Below are 18,731 nucleotides of genomic sequence, written 5' to 3' on the forward strand. Positions count from 1 at the left end.
CACCTGTAGTATCATTAGAGGCGTAGCACAGCACTGGGGAACATGTCCTGAGTCTGCCGACAGAATGAAAACAAACACATCCCCTGCTGCTGCGCGCCAATATGATTACACCAGTGACCTGTGTCTCTGGTCTCTTTCAGTACTGCCAGCTCTGCCCATACATGATTCAGTCACTGAATTTCAGTGACTGAGATTTGTATTCAAGTCTAATCATGTGACCCCCTGACCCTGCCCCCTGTGTCACTTGCAGAGGCCAGCTCTCCCTCTCGGTGTTCTATCACCTCTCCTGTACAGCGGAAGGTGTCACTCACGTGCAGACATACTAAAGCCGATCGGAGTAGTCAGTGCCTGGTCAGTGGTGATATCTGGAGGCATGGAGGCAAGGTTTGTACTGGACAGAGTCATTGGATGTCGTCTGCAGAGCAGAACCCCAGTAAGTGAACTTCAACTACACTGTATTACTGTATAGTGTGTATGTATGGATCTTTCCTCAGACTCCTCACATGTGTGATGTCATGATTGTCCCAGCACATGGCCTGAATGTAAGACTCCCCCACACTCCTCACCCCCCTTCTCCCCTCCTCTCCTCATCCTTGCCCCCCTCTCTACACACCTCCCCCACACTCCTCATCCCTCTCCTCCTGTCCTAACACCCCTTCTCCCCCTCCTCTCCTCATCCTTTCCCCCCTCTCCTCCTCCCCCATACTCCTCACCCCTCTCCTCCCCCACACTTCTCATTCCTCTCCTCCGCCTCCCTCTCACTCCTCCTTCACCTCTCCCCCACTCACCTCATCCCCCCCTCATCCTCTCCTTCTCCCCCCATCCTCTCCTAACACCTCTCCTGCCCTATCTCCTCCCCCTCCTACTCCTCTCCTTCTCCCCCACACTCCTCCTCCCTCACATCACCTCTCCCCCACACTCCTCATCCCTCTCCTGCTCCTCCCCATCCTCCCCTCCTCCTCCCTCCCAATCCTCTCCCCTTCCTCTCATAGCACCTCTCCTCCTCCCTCCCAATCCTCTCCCCTTCCTCTCATAGCACCTCTCCTCCCCCACACTCCTCATCCCTCTCCTCCTCCCCTCCTCTTCTCCTAATACCCCTCCCCCTCACTCCTCCTCCCTCTTCAAACACCTCTCCTCCCCCACACTTCTCATCCCTCTCCTCCTCCCTCCCAATCCCTCCCTCTCCTCCTCCTCCCCCTCTCCTAGCACCTCTCCTCCCCCACACTCCTCATCCCTCTCCCTCCCCTTCTCCCCGCCCTCGTCTTCCCCTACTTCTCCTCCCCTCTGCCCCCTCTCTTCCTCCTCTTCTTCTCTCCCCTCCTCCTCCTCCTAAAACCTCTCACTCCTCCTCCCTCTGCTCTCCCCTCCTCCTCTCCTAAAACCCCTCACTCCTCATCCCACTCCTCCTCATCCCACTCCTCCTCATCCCACTCCTCCTCATCCCACTCCTCCTCTCCCCACTCCTCCTCCCTCTTCTCTTCCTCCGCCCTCTCTTCATCCTCCTCCGCCCTCTCCTGTTTCCTCCTCTTACACTCCTTCCTCCCTCTCCTCCTCCACCAGTCGTACCTACCCACAGAACAGCCATCTGCAGCCACCAGCCATAGCCACTGCAGGGCAAAAGGGTGGGGTTGGAGGTCGAGCCAGTGGGCGGCAAAATTGGGTTTCGCCTAGGGTGTCAAAAATCCTTGCACCAGCCCTGCCTAGAGGTGCAGGGACACACCAGAAGCCAAGACTCATTTACCTTCAGAGGATAGAAGGTGGTAAAATAAAAGAAAAGCTTGGGGATAAAACAAATCTCATTCAGAAGGGGGCAAAGATGGTGAAACTTTATAACTGGAAGTAGTGGAGGAAGAGTTATCCTGGGTCATATGTAAATGCTGTTTCCTCAACCACTAGCTAAACGAGTAGCCTGTAGTACAGAACCACTGTATTAAACAAAGGGCAAGGATAGTTGTGGGGCTGTGTTACAAAACTCCTCATATCGGTGAGGTGAAAGTGGGTGGGGGTGGCTAAGTAATGGGTTTAGACCATGGATTACTGTAGTTGGGCTGGTTTGTGGCAGACTTTCAGATTGCACCATTTCCTATCACTATTACTGTGCTCTTTATTAGTAGTATGGTTTAACCAGTACGTTTTACAGTATAACCATGACGTTTTTTTTCACACCCATGGTTTTATTTTTATGTAATTACTTCATACAATTTTGTAGCCCTTAACATGACCTTGTCGGCACAGAATCCCCAGGCCCAGAAAGGAGGCCATGTGACAGATGCACATCGTTGTGGTCAGGAGTGCACCGCTAAGGTAGTGGACCCTATGGCTGACTGCTGCCAATGGAGGTCTGGATGGTTCAGGAAGCAGGTCCACTGGAACACCAACGTGGATCACACTGGAAGCTAGAGCATGAGATTCCCCAGGGCGTGGAGTCTAAGAGCCAGCAGGTGTTCACCAGAGCCTCTAGTGGTGAGGATGGGCTTGGCTGCAGCTGACTCCAGGTCGTGGCCCCCGGGGTAACTCGGCTCAGGCTCACAGACTTGCTCGAGTGGACAGAGCAGAAGTAGCAGTCCAGGACAACAAGGGATAGTCAGGAGATGAGGTCAGGGCAATGAGCAAATAGGGATAGACGGAAAACACACCAAAAGGTCAGGGTATCAGGCAGACAGGGATAGTCAAAGAACAAGCCAAGGTCGGTAAACTGAATCAGACGTAGAGCACACGGCAAAAAGCACACAGGAATCCAAACATAATATTGATCAGCAAGGCTTGGCTCGCAGTCCACAAGTTAATATAGTGTTTCCTGTTAGAGGCTGGGGTGGAGCCATGCTTGAGGGAAGATTACTTAAGCACACAGGTAAAAAAAAAAAAAGATCTATCTCTAAGCTGAACACAACAGAGAGGTAAGCAGACAGACAGGAAGTTAACTGCAGATTCATGACAGTTTTGTTTTACATAGGACAAAAGACTCCATGAACTTGCCTTTCTGGTGGCCCGTTTTTTGACAAGCTGACGCTTCACTGTTTACTGGCCTCTGCAAGTATCTGATGAGTCAAATCGGTCCAATACCTGTTTCTCTCACCACACGCTGTGGTTTGTTTGGCTCATATGTCCTGTAGTGACCTATGAGCCGTGGAGAAACCTCAATAAGAGTCTGGGGAGCACGTATTCACACACTCGGAGGGATGGGGAAGCAGGGAGTGGCTTTTTCACTTGGGTCAGCAGAAAGGTAAGTATAAGCAGGCTTCTTTTAGCTGGATGTTTGTCATACAAAAACATACAAATACCAAACATACAAAATAACCCTAATGCCGCGGACACACGATCTGATTATCCGGTGGACTTAATCCGGTGGACAAAGCGCCGGACTTTGCAGCTGAGGTCCACCGGACTTTCCGAACCAGCGGACTTGCTCACACGCGACCAGACTTTTCTGGCGGGCTAGGTCCGGCGGATAATCCGCTGGACTATGGCGGGAGTCTGCCAGACTTTTTTGAAATGAACAGACTTGCCCACACACGGAGAAAAGTCCATTAATTTTGAACTTGGCTCCAGGTAGACGGAACTAGCGAAGGAAGTCAATGTCGCTACCTCCATCTGCAAGATTGACACCTCGCTGGCCCCGCCACCTGGTATGGCTTTAAAGGGGAAGCCCTATGCCGAAAAAACAGCGTGGGGATCCCCCAAAGTCCATAGCAGACCCTTATCCGAGCACACAGCCCGGCCGGTCAGGAAAGGGGGTGGAGACGAGCGGGGGGGCCCCCCTCCTGAGTCGTACCAGGCCGCGTACCCTCAGCATGATGGGTGCTTTGGGGAAGGAAGGCCCCCCACCCCAAAGCACCTTGTCCCCATGTTGATGAAGACAAGGGCCTCTTCCCGACAACCAACGGCCAGGGTTGTCGGGAAGAGGCCCTTGTCCTCATCAACATGGGGACAAGGTGCTTTGGGGTGGGAGGTCTGCAGGTGGGGGGCTTATCAGAATAAGGGGGACCCCAGATACAGGCCCCCCACCCTATGTGAATGAGTAGGGGTACGATGTACCCCTACCCATTCAGCTGGTGCAAAAAGTGTAAATAAAAAAACAAGTTTTAAAAATAATTTATTAGACAGCTCTGGTGGTCTTCTCTTACGTCTTGGGGAGGTCTGCTCGCCGGACTCCTCCGCTATCTTCTGCTCTTTTACTTGCAGAGGAGCCCGGCTATCTTCTTAATCGTCACTGCCACTGTCCGGGGGTCTTCTTCCGACTTCGGAAGAAGACCCCCGGACGGTGGCAGTGATCCCGCTCTTCGGTTCTCCTGCCGGGCCTCCGCTATCTTCTTATAGCTCTTTTACTAGCGGTGGCCCATTCTTCTGTCGCCGCCGCCTTCTTCCTTGTGATGTTGACACAACGCTCTCTCTGGCCACAATGGCAGGGACGCGTTGTGCGGCGACTAATATAGGGACAAGGGTGGGGTCATCGGGTGATGTCACACGGTTACCCTGCCTCTTATGATGTCACAGTCCCAGCATCCCCCGGGGCTGTGATGTCATAAGGGGTGGGGGGTCACCATGTGACATCACCAGGTGATCCCGCCCCTTGTCCCTATATAAGTCGCCGCACAACGCGTCCCTGCCATCGCGGCCACAGAGAGCGTTGTGTCAACATCGCGAAGAAGCAGAGCGGGCCACCGCTAGTAAAAGAGCTATAAGAAGATAGCGGAGGCCCGGCAGAAGAACCGAAGAGCCGGACAAGACCCCAAAGTTGTTGAGTCCGGCAGACAATTTTGAGTCAAAACTTCTTTCTAAGTCCGCTGAACTTTTGGAAAGAAAAAGTCCGCCGGGGCCCACACACGGGCGATAGTCCGATCATTAGCTGAAAGGTTAATTTTAATAAATGGTGCTCCAAAAATCCAAAATGCACTGGCTTTGTTCTTGCACAATACTAGTTGTGAAAGAAAAAAAAAAAAGATGACAACGAACCAGGAATTATGAAAGGGGAATGTGACTGATGTGATCAAGACATAATGTAAAAGAAACTAGAGGCTCAGGTTACAGCTGTAACTAAAATATCATTCTGGTAGAATGGTCTTTTACTACATTAATAAAAAAGATAACCAGTGTGCCTGTTGTACTGCTAATGGTTCTATTTTTGACAGTTTTTGATACTCTGTGAACACAAGGCAAATTTATGACACTTCCAGGGTAGTGCTAAGCATGGCCACACACATTGTTTGGCCCATCATCGTGATGGGCAGCCTCACTGGTCAATAGGAATGTGCAGGATCTAGCAAGGGGAAGGTAATCTTTACCACTTTGACAAAGTATGAAGCTTTTCTTCCCAGACTTGCCTGAGATTCAGCCAAGATGGAAGGGTTTTGGACGCTGCTATAGGTTCAGATTGGCAGCACTTTGTCACCCCCCCCCCCCCCCCCTTCACCTTTAAAACACATCAATATCAAAATCCAATGCAAATATATAAAAATTATATGTGATTGTATTTTATTAGGAATCTCTACATTGATGGGCTGGTGGGGCTTGTGTGGTTAGTCGGTTATTTGAGCATTAGCGGTGGTAGCATACCTGTCAGTAGGGCCAACCATGATGTGAAAGTTTCTAGGGATAATGTAAATAAAAAGACACCCTAGGTTGGGCACAGGTCTAACAACCGCTTCATATTGGTTGAAGTCTAAACAGGACAGTAGGTCGACTGGATTTATGAAGTATTTATATCTAGTTAAAAGGATAAGTTCACCTTTTGTAGCATGTTACATGTTAACCCATTTTCAGGGTGTAATATGTAACATGTTACAGATGCACCCCCCAATCTCCCCTTTTGGACAGCGAATGGTGGATCTTTTCCCTTAGCTCACTGTCATTCATTCAGTGTTCTGTAAATGTGAAACCTACAAGCCTTGTTGAGCATTCCAGTAGGTCATTGAGCCTTCCTGTCAGATTGTGCCTGCGTGTATTAGAGGTATGGGCAGACAGTTACACTGACAGTCTGCAGGACCGTGGCATTACACCCATGATCTGCTGATCGTGGGTGCAATGCTTTACAGGCTCCGAACAGAAAAAAAAAATCATAATTTTGTTAGCTGCAAAAAAAGTGCATTTATTTTATTTTAGTTTTTTTGTAAAGGTGAATTTTTATCCTTTTAAGATCCATTATAAAAACGAATGCAGCGTACACACGATCAGACTATCCGGCGGACTTAGTCTGGCGGACAAACCGCGGGAAAGTCCAGGTGACTTTCCGAACGAGCGGACCTGCCCACAGAAAGCCAGACTATGGCGGGAGTCCGCCGTACTTTTGAAATGAACGGACTTGCCCACACACGGAGGAAAGTCCGTTCTTTTTGAACGCAGCTCCAGGTAGCCGGGACTTCGGCGGCGAGATTCACACGTCGCTGGCCCCGTCACCTGGTATGGACTTAAAGGGGAAGCCCTACGCCGAAAAAATGCTGTGGGGTTCCCCTCCAAGGTCCATATAAAACCCTTATCCGAGCACACAACCCGGCCGGTCAGGAAAGGGGGTGGGGGCGAGTGAGCGCCCCCCCCCCTGAACCGTACCAGGCTGCGTGCCCTCAACATGGGGGGTGCTTTGGGGAAGGGGGTGCCCTGCGGCCCCCCCACCCCAAGGCACCTTATCCTCATAAACATGGGGACAAGAGCCTCTTCCCGACAACCCTGGCCTTTGGTTGTCGGGGTCTGTGGGCGGGGGGCTTATCGGAAACCGGGAGCCCCCTTTAATAAGGGGGCTCCCAGATACCGGTCCCCCACCATATGTGAATGAGTATGGGGTACAATGTACCCCTACTCATTTACCTGGTGAAAAAAATGTAAATAAAACACAACACAAGGTTTAAAAATAACTTATTGCACAGCACCGGGGGTCTTCTTCCATCTTGGGGGGTCTTCTCGCCACACTCCTCCGCTATCTTCTGCTCTTTTACTAATGGAGGAGCCCGGCTTTTTTCTTCGTCGCTGTCCGGGGGTCTTCTTCCGACGTTGGGGGTCTTGTCCCCCTCTTCGGTTCTTCTTGCCGGGCCTCCGCTTCTTCTTCCAGCTCTTTTTTACTAGCGGTGACCCGATCTTCTGTCGTCGCCATCTCTTTTCTTCTTCTTCCTTGAGATGTTGACTCGACGCGGTCTCTGGCCGTAATGACAGGGACGCGTTGTGCGGCAACTTAAATATCCCAGAGGATGCTGGGACTGTGACATCATAAGGGGCGGGGACATCACCCAGTGACCCCGTCCATTGTCCCTATATAAGTCGCCGCACAACACGTCCCTGTCACTACGGCCAGAGACAGCGTCGAGTCAACATCTCAAGGAAGAAGAGAAGAAAAGAGAAGGCGGTGACGACGACGACAGAAGACCGGGCCACTCGCTAGTGAAAGAGCTATAGGAAGAAAGCAGAGGCCCGGCAAGAAGAACCGAAGAGGGGGACAAGACCCCCGAAGTGGGAAGAAGACCCCCGGATGGCGACGAAGAAGAAAGCCGGGCTCCTCCACTAGTAAAAGAGCTAGCAAAAGAGCAGAAGATAGCGGAGGAGTCCGGCACGAAGACCCCCCCAAGACGGAAGAAGACCCCAGAGCTGTGCAATAAATTATTTTAAAACCTTGTGTTGTGTTTTTATTTACATTTGTTTCACCAGGTGAATGAGTAGGGGTACATTGTACCCCATACTCATTCACATAGGGTGGGGGGCCGGTATCTGGGGGCCCCCGGATTCCGATAAGCCCCCCCGCCCGCAGACCCCGACAACCAATGGCCAGGGTTGTTGGGAAGAGGCCCTTGTCCTCATCAACATGGGGACAAGGTGCTTTGGGGTGGGGGGGCCGCAGGGCCCCCTTCCCCAAAGCACCCCCCATGTTGAGGGCATGCGGCCTGGTACGGCTCAGGAGGGGGGGCACTCGCTCATCCCCATCCCCTTTCCTGACCGGCCGGGTTGCGTGCTCGGATAAGGGTCTTATATCGACCTTGGGGGGGGACCCCCACGCCGTTTTTTCAGCATAGGGATTCCCCTTTAAGTCCATACCAGGTGACGGGGCCAGCGACGTGTCAATCTCGCTGTCAAAGGCGGCGACATTGACTTCCTTCGCTAGTCCCGGCTACCTGGAGCCGCGGTAAAAATGAACGAACTTCTCTCCGTGTTCGGGAAAGTCCGTTCATTTCAAAAGTCCGGCGGACTAGCACACAGACGGCCGGATTGTCCGCCAGACTCGCAGTCCAGAGGAAATTTTTTGAGTCAAAACTACTTTCTAAGTCCGCCGGAGCCCACTCACGGGCGGATTGTCCGATAGTCTGATCGTCTGTACGCGGCATAAGGAGTGTAATGAAAACAAATCCTAAGGGCTTGTACAGAGTTTTTTTTCTGAGGATGTGCAAAACCCATCAACCTATTTTTTCTGCTCCCTAGGACATTCACTTTATTTGTTATTAATATTATTATTTTGTAATAATTTATTAATGAAATTGACTGATCCTTTTGAATAAAACATTTTTCTTTCTGGTGTGTCCAGGCGGTAGTCTCTAGCACACGATGATCATCCCTGTGAGATGCTTTACATGTGGGAAAGTTGTTGGAAATAAATGGGAAGCGTACTTGGGCCTTCTTCAGGCTGAATATACAGAAGGGTAAGACTTCAGTTAATACTACATTTGCTTGACTTTTACACAAATTGGTAAACTGGTGAAATTCTTAGTTAGATTGCCAGGCTGAGAAATATGGAGTTCAGTAATTATAATAAATTGCATTAAGAATTATTTTGATGCAATTACTGCCAGAATTGGCAAAAGCATTGTGCTTCAGGATTGAACCAAGACATACACATTTCCCCCTTTTTAGGCTGGGTTCACATATGCTGCTGTCCCTTTATTTCATGGGACCTGGTGCATCCCTGTTCACCAATTCAGGTGTGAAATTGGTTACACTTTAGGAAAAAATTCAGACCTAAGACCCAGAGGACCCTTTTTAACCACTTGCTGACCAATTATACTGCGGCAAGGTGGCACAATCCCGCAAATCACCATAGCTGTACGTTGGCTCGGGGGTTTTGCTTTTGTGGGTGCACGTGCACTCCTACTGGCCAGCAAGAAACCAATCATCGGGTCCAGCAGACTCGAAGTCCGCCGGCCACCCACGATCATTCCCCGCAGTGACAGAACGGGGATCTGCCTGTGTAAACAAGGCAGATCTCCGTTCAGACAGCAGAGATGGCACAGATCCTGTCTTTCTACTAAGCCTGAAGATGGATCTGTGTTTTTCCTCAGTCACACAGTTCCCAATACATTTAAAAAACATCTGCAGGGAAAACATTTAACCCCTTGATCGCCCCTGATATTAACCCCTTCCCTGACAATGTCACTAGTACAATAACAGTGCATATTTTTAGCACTAATTACTGTAATAATGTCACTGGTTCCCAAAAAGGTGACAAATATCAGGTGGTCTGATCATTCTACCGCAATGTTACAGTCCCACTAAAAATCACTGATCACTGCCATTACTAGTAAAAAAAAAATGGCATAAATCTATACGCAATAACTTTTGTGCAAACCAATCAATATAAGCTTATTGCGATATTTTTGGTAAAGAAAAAAAAAAGTAGCAGAATACATATCGATCTAAACTGATGAATACATTTGTGTTTTTACATATTTTTGGGGGGAAATGTTTTATAGCAGAAAGTAAAAAAATTGTTTTTTTTTTCAAAATAGTTGCTCTTTTTTTTCTTTTTTTGTTTATAGCGCAAAAAATAAAAACTGCAGAGCTGATAAAATACCACCAAAAGAAAGCTCTATTTGTGGGAAAAAATTTACATCAATTTGCCGTATCCCAAAAAATGGCCTGTCAGGAAGTGGGTAAATCCTTCCGGGGCTGAAGTGGTTAAATGCAGGGGATGCATCCAAATTGCATGTGTGAACCCAGCCTAAAGCATGGATAATTTTCAAACAAGTCAGGCCCAAATTTTTGAAACTGTCATTTTTATATGCTGAAATATACAAGGTAACACACGGCTGCCCTAGTGTAAGTACATTTTAATGATACAAATGCCAAATAAAACAATAGAGGATTGCACTCAAAAACATGGGACTTAGATATCGTGTACAGCAGGATGTATGTGTCAGAAACCATGAAACAGACTGAGACAGAAGTACAATCAAATCACGGTTGTTTATTAATAAAAAGGTAAATAGAAAAAAAGCGTAGTCAAGCATAGCTAGAGTCCTGTAGCCAGATCGGGTAGTCAGCCAGTCCAAAGTTCATTAACCAGATATGGTAATCAGCCAGGCCGGAAGTCAGGGATCCAAGGAGAGCAACCGCAAGCAGGATAAGAAGCCAGGTGGGATGTCAGCAAGCCAGTCTTGAAACAAACAGCAGGAGATGGTTCCCCGTGATGTGACCAACGTGAAGGCAAATGAAAAAGTGAGCAGGAAGGCTTTAAATGGGCAGGTCAGATGAGCATCATTGGGAACAGCTGGTAACTGTGGAAAGAGAAGAGAGCTGGCAATTAGCCGACAGCTGAGCGGCCAGCCCAGAGGAGGAAGGGCTGACAGTAACCCTCTCCAATGACCCCTCTCCCTCGGAGGGCCACCGGGCTTGAGGGGAAACCGTCTATGGAACTCGGAGAACAGGGGCATGTACGTCAGAGGATGAAACCCAGGAGCGTTCCTAAGGACCATAACCCTTCCAATTCACCAGGTACTGTATGCGCCCACGAAACCTACGGATTGTGGATTGTACCTCATACTCCCTATGGTTCTCAACCAGAATAGGGTGAGGACATGGCACAGAGGTGATAAATCGGTTACAGACCAACGGTTTCAATAAGGAGACATGAAACACATTTGGGATGTGCATACTAGGAGGAAGGTCCAACACGTAAGCTACTGGGTTAATCCTGCGAAGGATACGGAATGGCCCAATAAACCGAGGTGCAAACTTCAGTGAGGGAACACTAAGCCGGAGGTTGCGAGATGACAGCCAGACCCTGTCCCCAACCTGGTAGGAAGGCTCAGGCAGGCGTCTGTGGTCAGCATGGAGTCTGTACCTATTATTAGCATGACACAAAGCCTCCTGGACTTGTACCCAAGTGGAACAAAGACCACGAAGATGCTCCTCTAACACAGGAATACTCTGCGGAACAAATGAGTCAGGCAACATGGAAGGTTGGAAACCATAATTCACCATAAATGGAGTCAATCGAGGGGCAGAATTCAAGGCACTGTTGTGAGCAAACTCTGCCCAAGGTAATAGGTCAGACCAGTTGTTATGATGGTCAGAAATATAGCAACGTAGGAATTGCTCCAAGGACTGATTGGCTTGTTCTGCGGCCCCATTAGACTGCGGTTGATACACAGAAGAGAACGTAAGCTGGATTCCCAACTGTGCACAAAAGGCTCGCCAGAACCGGGAGACAAACTGACTGCCCCTATCTGAGACAATCACCTTGCAAGCAAAAGATCTCCCGAGCAAAAATGGAAGCCAGTTCCTTAGAGGTGGGCAACTTCTTAAGTGGAATACAATGACACATCTTTGAGAACCGGTCAACCACCATAAGGATAACAGTGTTGCCTTGGGAGTTGGGCAATTCCACAATGAAATCCATAAACGGGGGAGTCCAGGGCCTCTCTCCATTGGGTATGGGTTGTAGGAGGCCCACTGGAAGGTGTGGTGGAGTCTTACTCTGAGCACAGATGGGACAGGCAGCTACGAAGGCAGTAACATCAGCCCGTAGACTAGGCCACCAGAATTGTTGGGAGATGGCCCAAATGAGTTGATTCTTCCCAGGATGGCCAGCTGCCTTGGGAGAATGGTAAGTCTGGAGCACTACAGTACGGAGACTCTCTGGGACAAAGCAGCGGTCACAAGGTTTATCAGGAGGAGCATGGACCTGAGCAGCAAGAATTTTGTCACCCAAAGGAGACGTAAGACTGGTGCGAACCGTAGCCAAGATACGATCAGGGGGAATCATAGGAACCGGAACCAACTCTGACTTGCAAGTGAAGGAAAATTGTTGTGACAAGGCATCAGCCCTTACATTCTTAATACCGGGTAAGAATGAGACAATGTAATTAAAAGAAGTAAAGGCAATTTTTTTTTTTTTTTTTAAATAGCACACCCTGTAAGGCAAAGGCATAATGAGGTAGTATGCATAGCATACTAGCTCGTTATGAATAACTTACCTGAGAACGAAGCCCCCGAAGTGGTCCTCCGTCTTCCTCTTCACCGCTGCCATGTATCCCGGAGCGACTTGGGGTCTCGCTGCTCCGGCGCTGTGGTTCGCCGGAGCCGCGGTGACGTCACTCCCGTGCATGCGCATGGGAGCCGACACTCGCAGCATATCACCGCGATCTGCGGCCTGCCCCAGTGCGCCTGCACGCCGCTGTCTACGGCGCATGCGCTGTAGACAGCGGTGGCTGTCTTCAGGTAAATATCTCCTAAACCGTATAGGTTTAGGAGATATTTCTTGGACCTACAGGTAAGCCTTAATCTAGGCTTACCTGTAGGTCAAAGTTGGTTGTAAGTGTTTACAACCACTTTAAAGCTCAACAAGAAAAGAGCCCATTGCGCCCTTCTGGGAGAGAGTCGCTTAGCCTCAGACAAGAATGTAAGATTCTTATAGTCAGTAAAAATAAGAACGGGCACAGTGGTACCTTCAAGGAGATGTCTCCATTCTTTCAGGGCTAAAATGATCGCCAACAGCTCTTTGTCACCAATCTCATAATTGCACTCACCAGGTGACAATTTCTTGGAAAAGTAGCCACACGGATGCATAGCCAACTCCCGTCTCAGAAGCATCAACTTCTAGGATAAAAGGCAACGTAGGATCAGGATGTGCCAACACAGGAGCAGAAACAAAGGCAGCCTTGAGAGTCTCAAAGGCCTTAATGGACTCCGGAGACCAACTCTGCGGGTTACCGTCCTTTCTGGTCATATCAGTCAGAGGCTTGACCAGAGACGAGAAGTTCCGAATAAACTTCCGATAATTGTTGGCAAAGCCCAGGAAACGCTGCAGAGGATGTAAACTCACGGGTCGAGGCCACTGTAGGACTGCCGACAGTTTCTCTGGGTCCATCGAAAAACCAGCAGTGGAAATGACATAGCCCAGGAATGTAACCTGTTCACGATGGAACTCGCACTTCTCCAGTTTACAATAGAGATTGTTCTCTCTTAGTTTCTGAAGTACACGACAGACATCTGTGTGGTGGCTCTCCAGTGACTTGTAAAATATGAGGATATCATCGGGATAAACCACCACACACAATCGCAACAAATCTCGGAGGACATAGTTAATAAATTCCTGGAAAACTGCTGGGGCGTTACAAAGGGCAAAAGGCATTACCAGGTATTCATAATGGCCTGTTCTGGTATTAAACACAGTTTTCCACTCGTCGCCCTCCTTAATGCGCACGAGATTGTATGCCCCTCTCAGGTCAAGCTTTGTGAAAACCGTTGCTCCCTTGAGGCGGTCAAATAACTCCGTAATCAATGGAATCGGGTAGGCATTCTTAATCGTGACACGATTGAGACCCCTATAATCTATACAAGATCTCAGTTCACCGCTGCTCTTTTTCACAAAGAAGAAACCAGCATCAGCAGGAGACGAGGACTTGCGGATGAAACCGCGTGAAAGTGCGTCAGCAACATACTCCTCCATGGCGTTATCCTCCAAGACCAAAAAAGGGGTAAACCCGGCCACGAGGAGGTATGGCACCAGGTTGAAAGTCAATTGCGCAATCATAAGGCCGGTGTGGAGGCAAACTACCAGCTTGACCTTTATCAAAGACATCTCCAAAATCGCGGTACTCCTCCGGCAAGGAGGGGAGTGAACCGGTGCAGAGGACCTTGGATACCTTCAGGAAGCATGTCTCACTGCATTGTGGTGACTAGGAGAGAACCTCAGCATGAAGCCAATCAAAAGAGGGGTTGTGACTCTGTAACCAAGGATAACCAATAACCAGCGGAAATCTGGGTGAGGAAATAACTTGGAATTGGATTATCTCATGGTGAAGAGCCCCTACGGCCATGGACAATGGAACCGTCTCATGAGTCACATGGGCAGGCTGTAAAGGTCTCCCGTCAAGAGCCTCAATGGCAAGTGGAGTGTCACACAGGTGCAGCGGAATCGAGTGCTACGAAACAAATGCAGCATCAATGAACAGGCCTGCAGCCCTAGAGTCGATTAGAGCCTGTATCTCGATGGACGACTCAGCCCAAGAAAGGGTGACCAAAACCAGGGGCTTATCCTTCTGGATAACTGGGGACGAAACAACGCCACCTAAGGTCTGTCCATGACAGGACCTCAAGGTTCGGGTGTTGCCTGGACGGGTAAGACAAGACTTAAAAAAGTGACCTGCCTGGCCACAATAAAGGCACAATCTCTCCTTCCTCCTAAAGGCTCTCTCATCCGCAGAGACGCATGAAGCCCAGGTGCATGGGTTCATCTTCACTGACCAACTCGGTACCAGGAGGCATGGGATGTGAGGGAGGCATGGGTGGGACTACAAAGCTCGGAGGCAAACGTACAGGAGGCTTCCGCAAGCGATCCTTAAGAGAAAGTCTTTCTGAGTCTGGAGTCAATGAGGATGGCAAACAAGATCAAGCTCTCCAGCTCAGTGGGTATATCTCGGGCTGCTATCTCATCCTTGATGGAATCCGAGAGACCATGAGAAAAAGCAGCCATGAGAGCCTCATTGTTCCAAGCAACCTCTGCTGCCAGAGTACGGAATTCAATGGCATAGTCAGCAACAGTTCTCGTACTCTGTTTGATGGACATGAGGCACTTGGCAGCAGAAGCGGAGCATGCGGGAACATCAAAATCCCCTTTAAAAGGAGGCCACAAACTGAGGGTAACTCAAGACAACAGGTTTTTGCGTCTCCCATAGAGGGTTAGCCCAGGCCAAGGCTGTCTCGGAAAGCAAAGATATCACAAAACCTACTTTGCTTCTGTCTGTGGGAAACGCCTGGGGCAGCATTTCGAAGTATATCTCAACCTGATTGAGAAACCCTCTGCATTGAACTGGATCGCCCCCAAATCGCTGGGGAAGCGGAACAGAACCAGACATACCTCTTATAGAGGTAATACTCGAGGCGGGTGCCTGCACAGACTGGCGCAGCAGGGATGGCCTGCGACTCAGGTTGTACCGGAGCAGCCACCGTGGGGGATTCCAGGTGAGCCGTGCGATTCAGGAGCATTTGTAACGCCAAGGCAAACTGATCCATGCGGTGATCTTGCTCATCCAATCTGGAAAAAATATTACCAACAAGTGGATTGACTGTATCTTCTGAATTCATGGCCTTCGCGTCAGAAACCATGAAACAGACTGAGACAGACGTACAATCAAATCACACTTGTTTATTAATAAAAATAAAAAGGTACATAGAAAAAAAAGTGTAGTCAAGCATAGCCAGAGTCCTGTAGACAGATCGGGTAGTCAGCCAGTCCAAAGTTCATTAACCAGATATGGTAATCAGCCAGGCCGGAAGTCAGGGATCCAAGGAGAGCAACCGCAAGCAGGATAAGAAGCCAGGTGGGATGTCAGCAAGCCAGTCTTTAAACAAACAGCAGGAGATGGTTCCCTGTGATGTGACCAACGTGAAGGCAAATGAAAAAGTGAGCAGGAAGGCTTTAAATAGGCAGGTTAGACAAGCATCATCGGGAACAGCTGGTAACTGTGGAAAGAGAAGAGAGCTGGCAATTAGCCGACAGCTGAGCGGCCAGCCCAGAGGAGGAAGGGCTAAGCCAGCCCTGACAGTATGTCTCCATTCCTGGTCTGTATAACTGGGTTGGCTCCCAAGAACGAGTGGTTATGGTATGAGAAGTCACTGCGGACCTCGTCTCGCCAGGCTGTATCTGCTACAGGTCCAGCTGGCGCTGCGTGACCTCACTCACAGCCGGAGAGGAAGGACAAGGTGAGTAAGTCTCCTGTTTAGCTAACAAAATCTGGTTGCCAAGACTACATGTTTGCATCATTTAAATAGAATTACACTAGGGCAGCCGTGCGCTCTCTTTTCCTTGTATATTTCAGATTAAGTCCACCACCCACTGGATCTTTGAGAGAGCTGCAGCACCTAGAGCTAGAGAACTTTTTCCCTATAGACTGTGAACATTTGAGAGTTGGTTGTGTGGTCAGCGCTTTTTGTTTTTTTGGGTTTGCCATTTTTTTTATGCTGCCTTGTTCCTTTTTAGAGGGGAGATTTCACCTTCCTTTCCATTGAAGGTAACGCAAGTCACTGGGACAGAAAGTAAAGATTTACCCTAACTTTACTGCTTTGGTGGCATCTTATACAGTAATTTAGGAAAAATTTCTCTAAGGACACAACAAAAAATGAGAGAATTGCCCAAATTGAAGGGGCCATAACAGAAAACTTGTATCAAAGGTGAACCATAAAAGAGGACCAACACATTTCAAGGGTATTGCACCTCCTTCACCCCTTGCATGCAATCCCATAAACTAGAAATGAAAAAAAGAAAACGGGATAAACGCGAATAACACATCTTAAAGCAGTCCTTCAGTCATTTTCAACTTTGCATCTATTAAATGTTCTGACCTTGTTGTTTTAACTTTGGATAGTAAAACATTTCTTTTTCTGCCAGTAAATACCTTATACAGCACACTTCCTGTTTCTTGTCTGGTAAAAAGCCTAGGCTTATGACATCATGCACAGCTCTCTCCAAGGCTTGTGAGAGTTTGCCAGGAAGGGAGGGTGGATGATCATAAGAGGGCCAATGAGAGCCGCAGGGCTGCAGAGGTGGAGATGTGCCTCTGTGTGTCTGTGTAAATCCAGGAAGTGAACAGGCAGCATCCACAGATGTCCACAGTTAAAATGGATGCAGCCAGACTTGGTGGAGAAAAATTTCTGTAGCATATTTGGCAATTACAGAATCACAGTATATATAAAATAATATGCAAAGTTGTTGGAGGGAACCTTAAGGGCCGGTTCACACAGCAGGCGAGGCGAGGCGACTCCGACTTGCCTCGCCGCGACCTGCCGCGGCCTCAGCGGCGACTTGCAGATGACTTCTGTATAGAAGTCAATGCAAGTCGCCCCGAGGTCGCCCAAAAGTAGTACAGGAACCTTTTTTCTGAGTCGGAGCGACTCGAGTTGCTCCTCTCAGAACGGTTCCATTGTACAGAACGGGGGCGACTTGCGAGAGCGAGTCGTGTCGCCTCGCATCGCCCGCTGTGTGAACCGGCTCTTAGAATGGCAAAGATGTTTTTACTACAAATTATGTGAGCAGACTGCAGTTCCTCTTTAAAGATATAGATGTTTTAAAATAGTATTTAAAAGGCAATATAAAAACAAGCTTGTAAAAATAGTTTACAATTATAGAGCTTTTGCTGCTCTCAAACCCCAAATCAAATACGTGCGAACTTGATTTTTTCAATAACATAAGACTAATATACCCTGTAGGTACATACAATGGTAAATGATACTTCCCAACAACTGAGTGGGATTGGAAACTTAAAGAATGAATTCTAAGCTATAAAATTCAAATCTTTTACTCAGTAGAAGCTTAATCCGATTTGCACTGATGGGAGACACATAAAGCCTCCACCTAACTCGGCTCAACCTTTCTGTATTTTAGGGATGCTTTGGATGCCCTAGGACTGAAGCGGTACTGTTGTCGACGGATGTTGCTCTCTCACGTAGATCTAATTGAGAAGCTACTGAATTATGCACCCTTAGAAAAGTAAAATAAGTGCTAAACACCAAAGCAAATGAAAGCCCTCAAATCCACTTTGGTGGAGTGTACATGAAAGCCATTGCTAGAGCAGGGACTAAGCGGCCAAGATCTCTAGATCATCAAGACTTTTATGTAAAAGTATTGCACATGTTAAGTTAATAAAATATATTTATCTGCTGTAGAATTCTCCAACTTTGATTAAAGATAGACTGAAGGCTGGAACTCGCTTATCAATGTCTGAGAGGCTGTACTGTCTATAACGCCTACATTTTGATCGTAATTTCCCAATTGAGAAACAACACTGTTGCTCAATTTTCAAAAGTTGTTTTCAAACAGATTTAATAAATAACTTATGCCATGTACACACGACCGGACTTTCTGGCAGACTAGGTCCGACGGTCTTCCAGACAGACGTTTCAGCTGAGTTCTGACGGACTATCCGTATGGACTTTGCCACACACAATCACAGCAAAGTCCGATGGATTCAAACATGATGACATACGACTGGACTAGAATAACGAAGTTCATAGCCAGTAGCCAATAGCTTCCCTAGCATCGGTTTTAGTCCGTCGGACTAGCATACAGACGAACAGATTTTTCGACCAGACTTGAGTCCATCGGAAAGATTTAAAACATGTTCTAAATCTAAAGTCCATCTGATTTTTAGACAGCAAAGGTTCGATGAAGCCCACACACGATCGAAATGTCCAGCGGATTAGTTCTGTCGGACATTTGCTGTCAAAGTCCGATCGCGTGTACACGGCATAACTCAGGTTTTTATTACAGGCTGACAAATGGACAAGAATGTAAAGCTTTTTTTGGTCTGAGCAAAATAAAAAACCCATTCAGTACATTTCTATAATACATTTGTTTTCCTTTTTTTAATGCTGAAAGTACAGAAAATTGCTATACTAAAATTGAAGACTGTGTTGTCACCCCTGCTCAGTTTTGTCTGCTGGACATAGTAATCTTTTGCAGTCTAGCAGCGAGCCCAGGCAGGACTGAAAACATTTCTTAGCATATAAGTGTAGCAAAAGCAGTCTGTCAGTTCACTACCGAA

General features: G+C 48.2%; 1 protein-coding gene across 4 annotated transcripts in view; it reads left to right on the forward strand.

Moving 5' to 3' along the window:
• The window catches only part of LOC143933954 (DNA-directed RNA polymerases I, II, and III subunit RPABC5-like), a 90,387-nt gene extending 71,863 nt beyond the window's left edge, over window positions 1-18,524 (forward strand). For 3 of the 4 annotated variants that reach the window (XM_077457163.1, XM_077457162.1, XM_077457161.1), the window contains exons 2-3: window positions 8,498-8,612; window positions 17,573-18,524. In XM_077457163.1, coding sequence (XP_077313289.1) covers window positions 8,518-8,612; window positions 17,573-17,681 — 204 coding nt within the window. In that variant the 5' untranslated portion in view covers window positions 8,498-8,517 and the 3' untranslated portion in view covers window positions 17,682-18,524. Of the gene's footprint in view, window positions 1-271; window positions 434-8,497; window positions 8,613-17,572 lie in introns of those variants that run through there. The other variant, XM_077457164.1, reaches the window with a different exon arrangement.
• The last annotated feature ends 207 nt before the right edge of the window (window positions 18,525-18,731 follow it).

The sequence above is a fragment of the Lithobates pipiens genome, unplaced genomic scaffold, assembly GCF_037356315.1.
Source record: "Lithobates pipiens isolate NorthernLeopardFrog02 unplaced genomic scaffold, aLitPip1_a1.2 Scaffold_27, whole genome shotgun sequence".
Classification (NCBI taxonomy): Eukaryota; Metazoa; Chordata; class Amphibia; order Anura; family Ranidae; genus Lithobates; species Lithobates pipiens.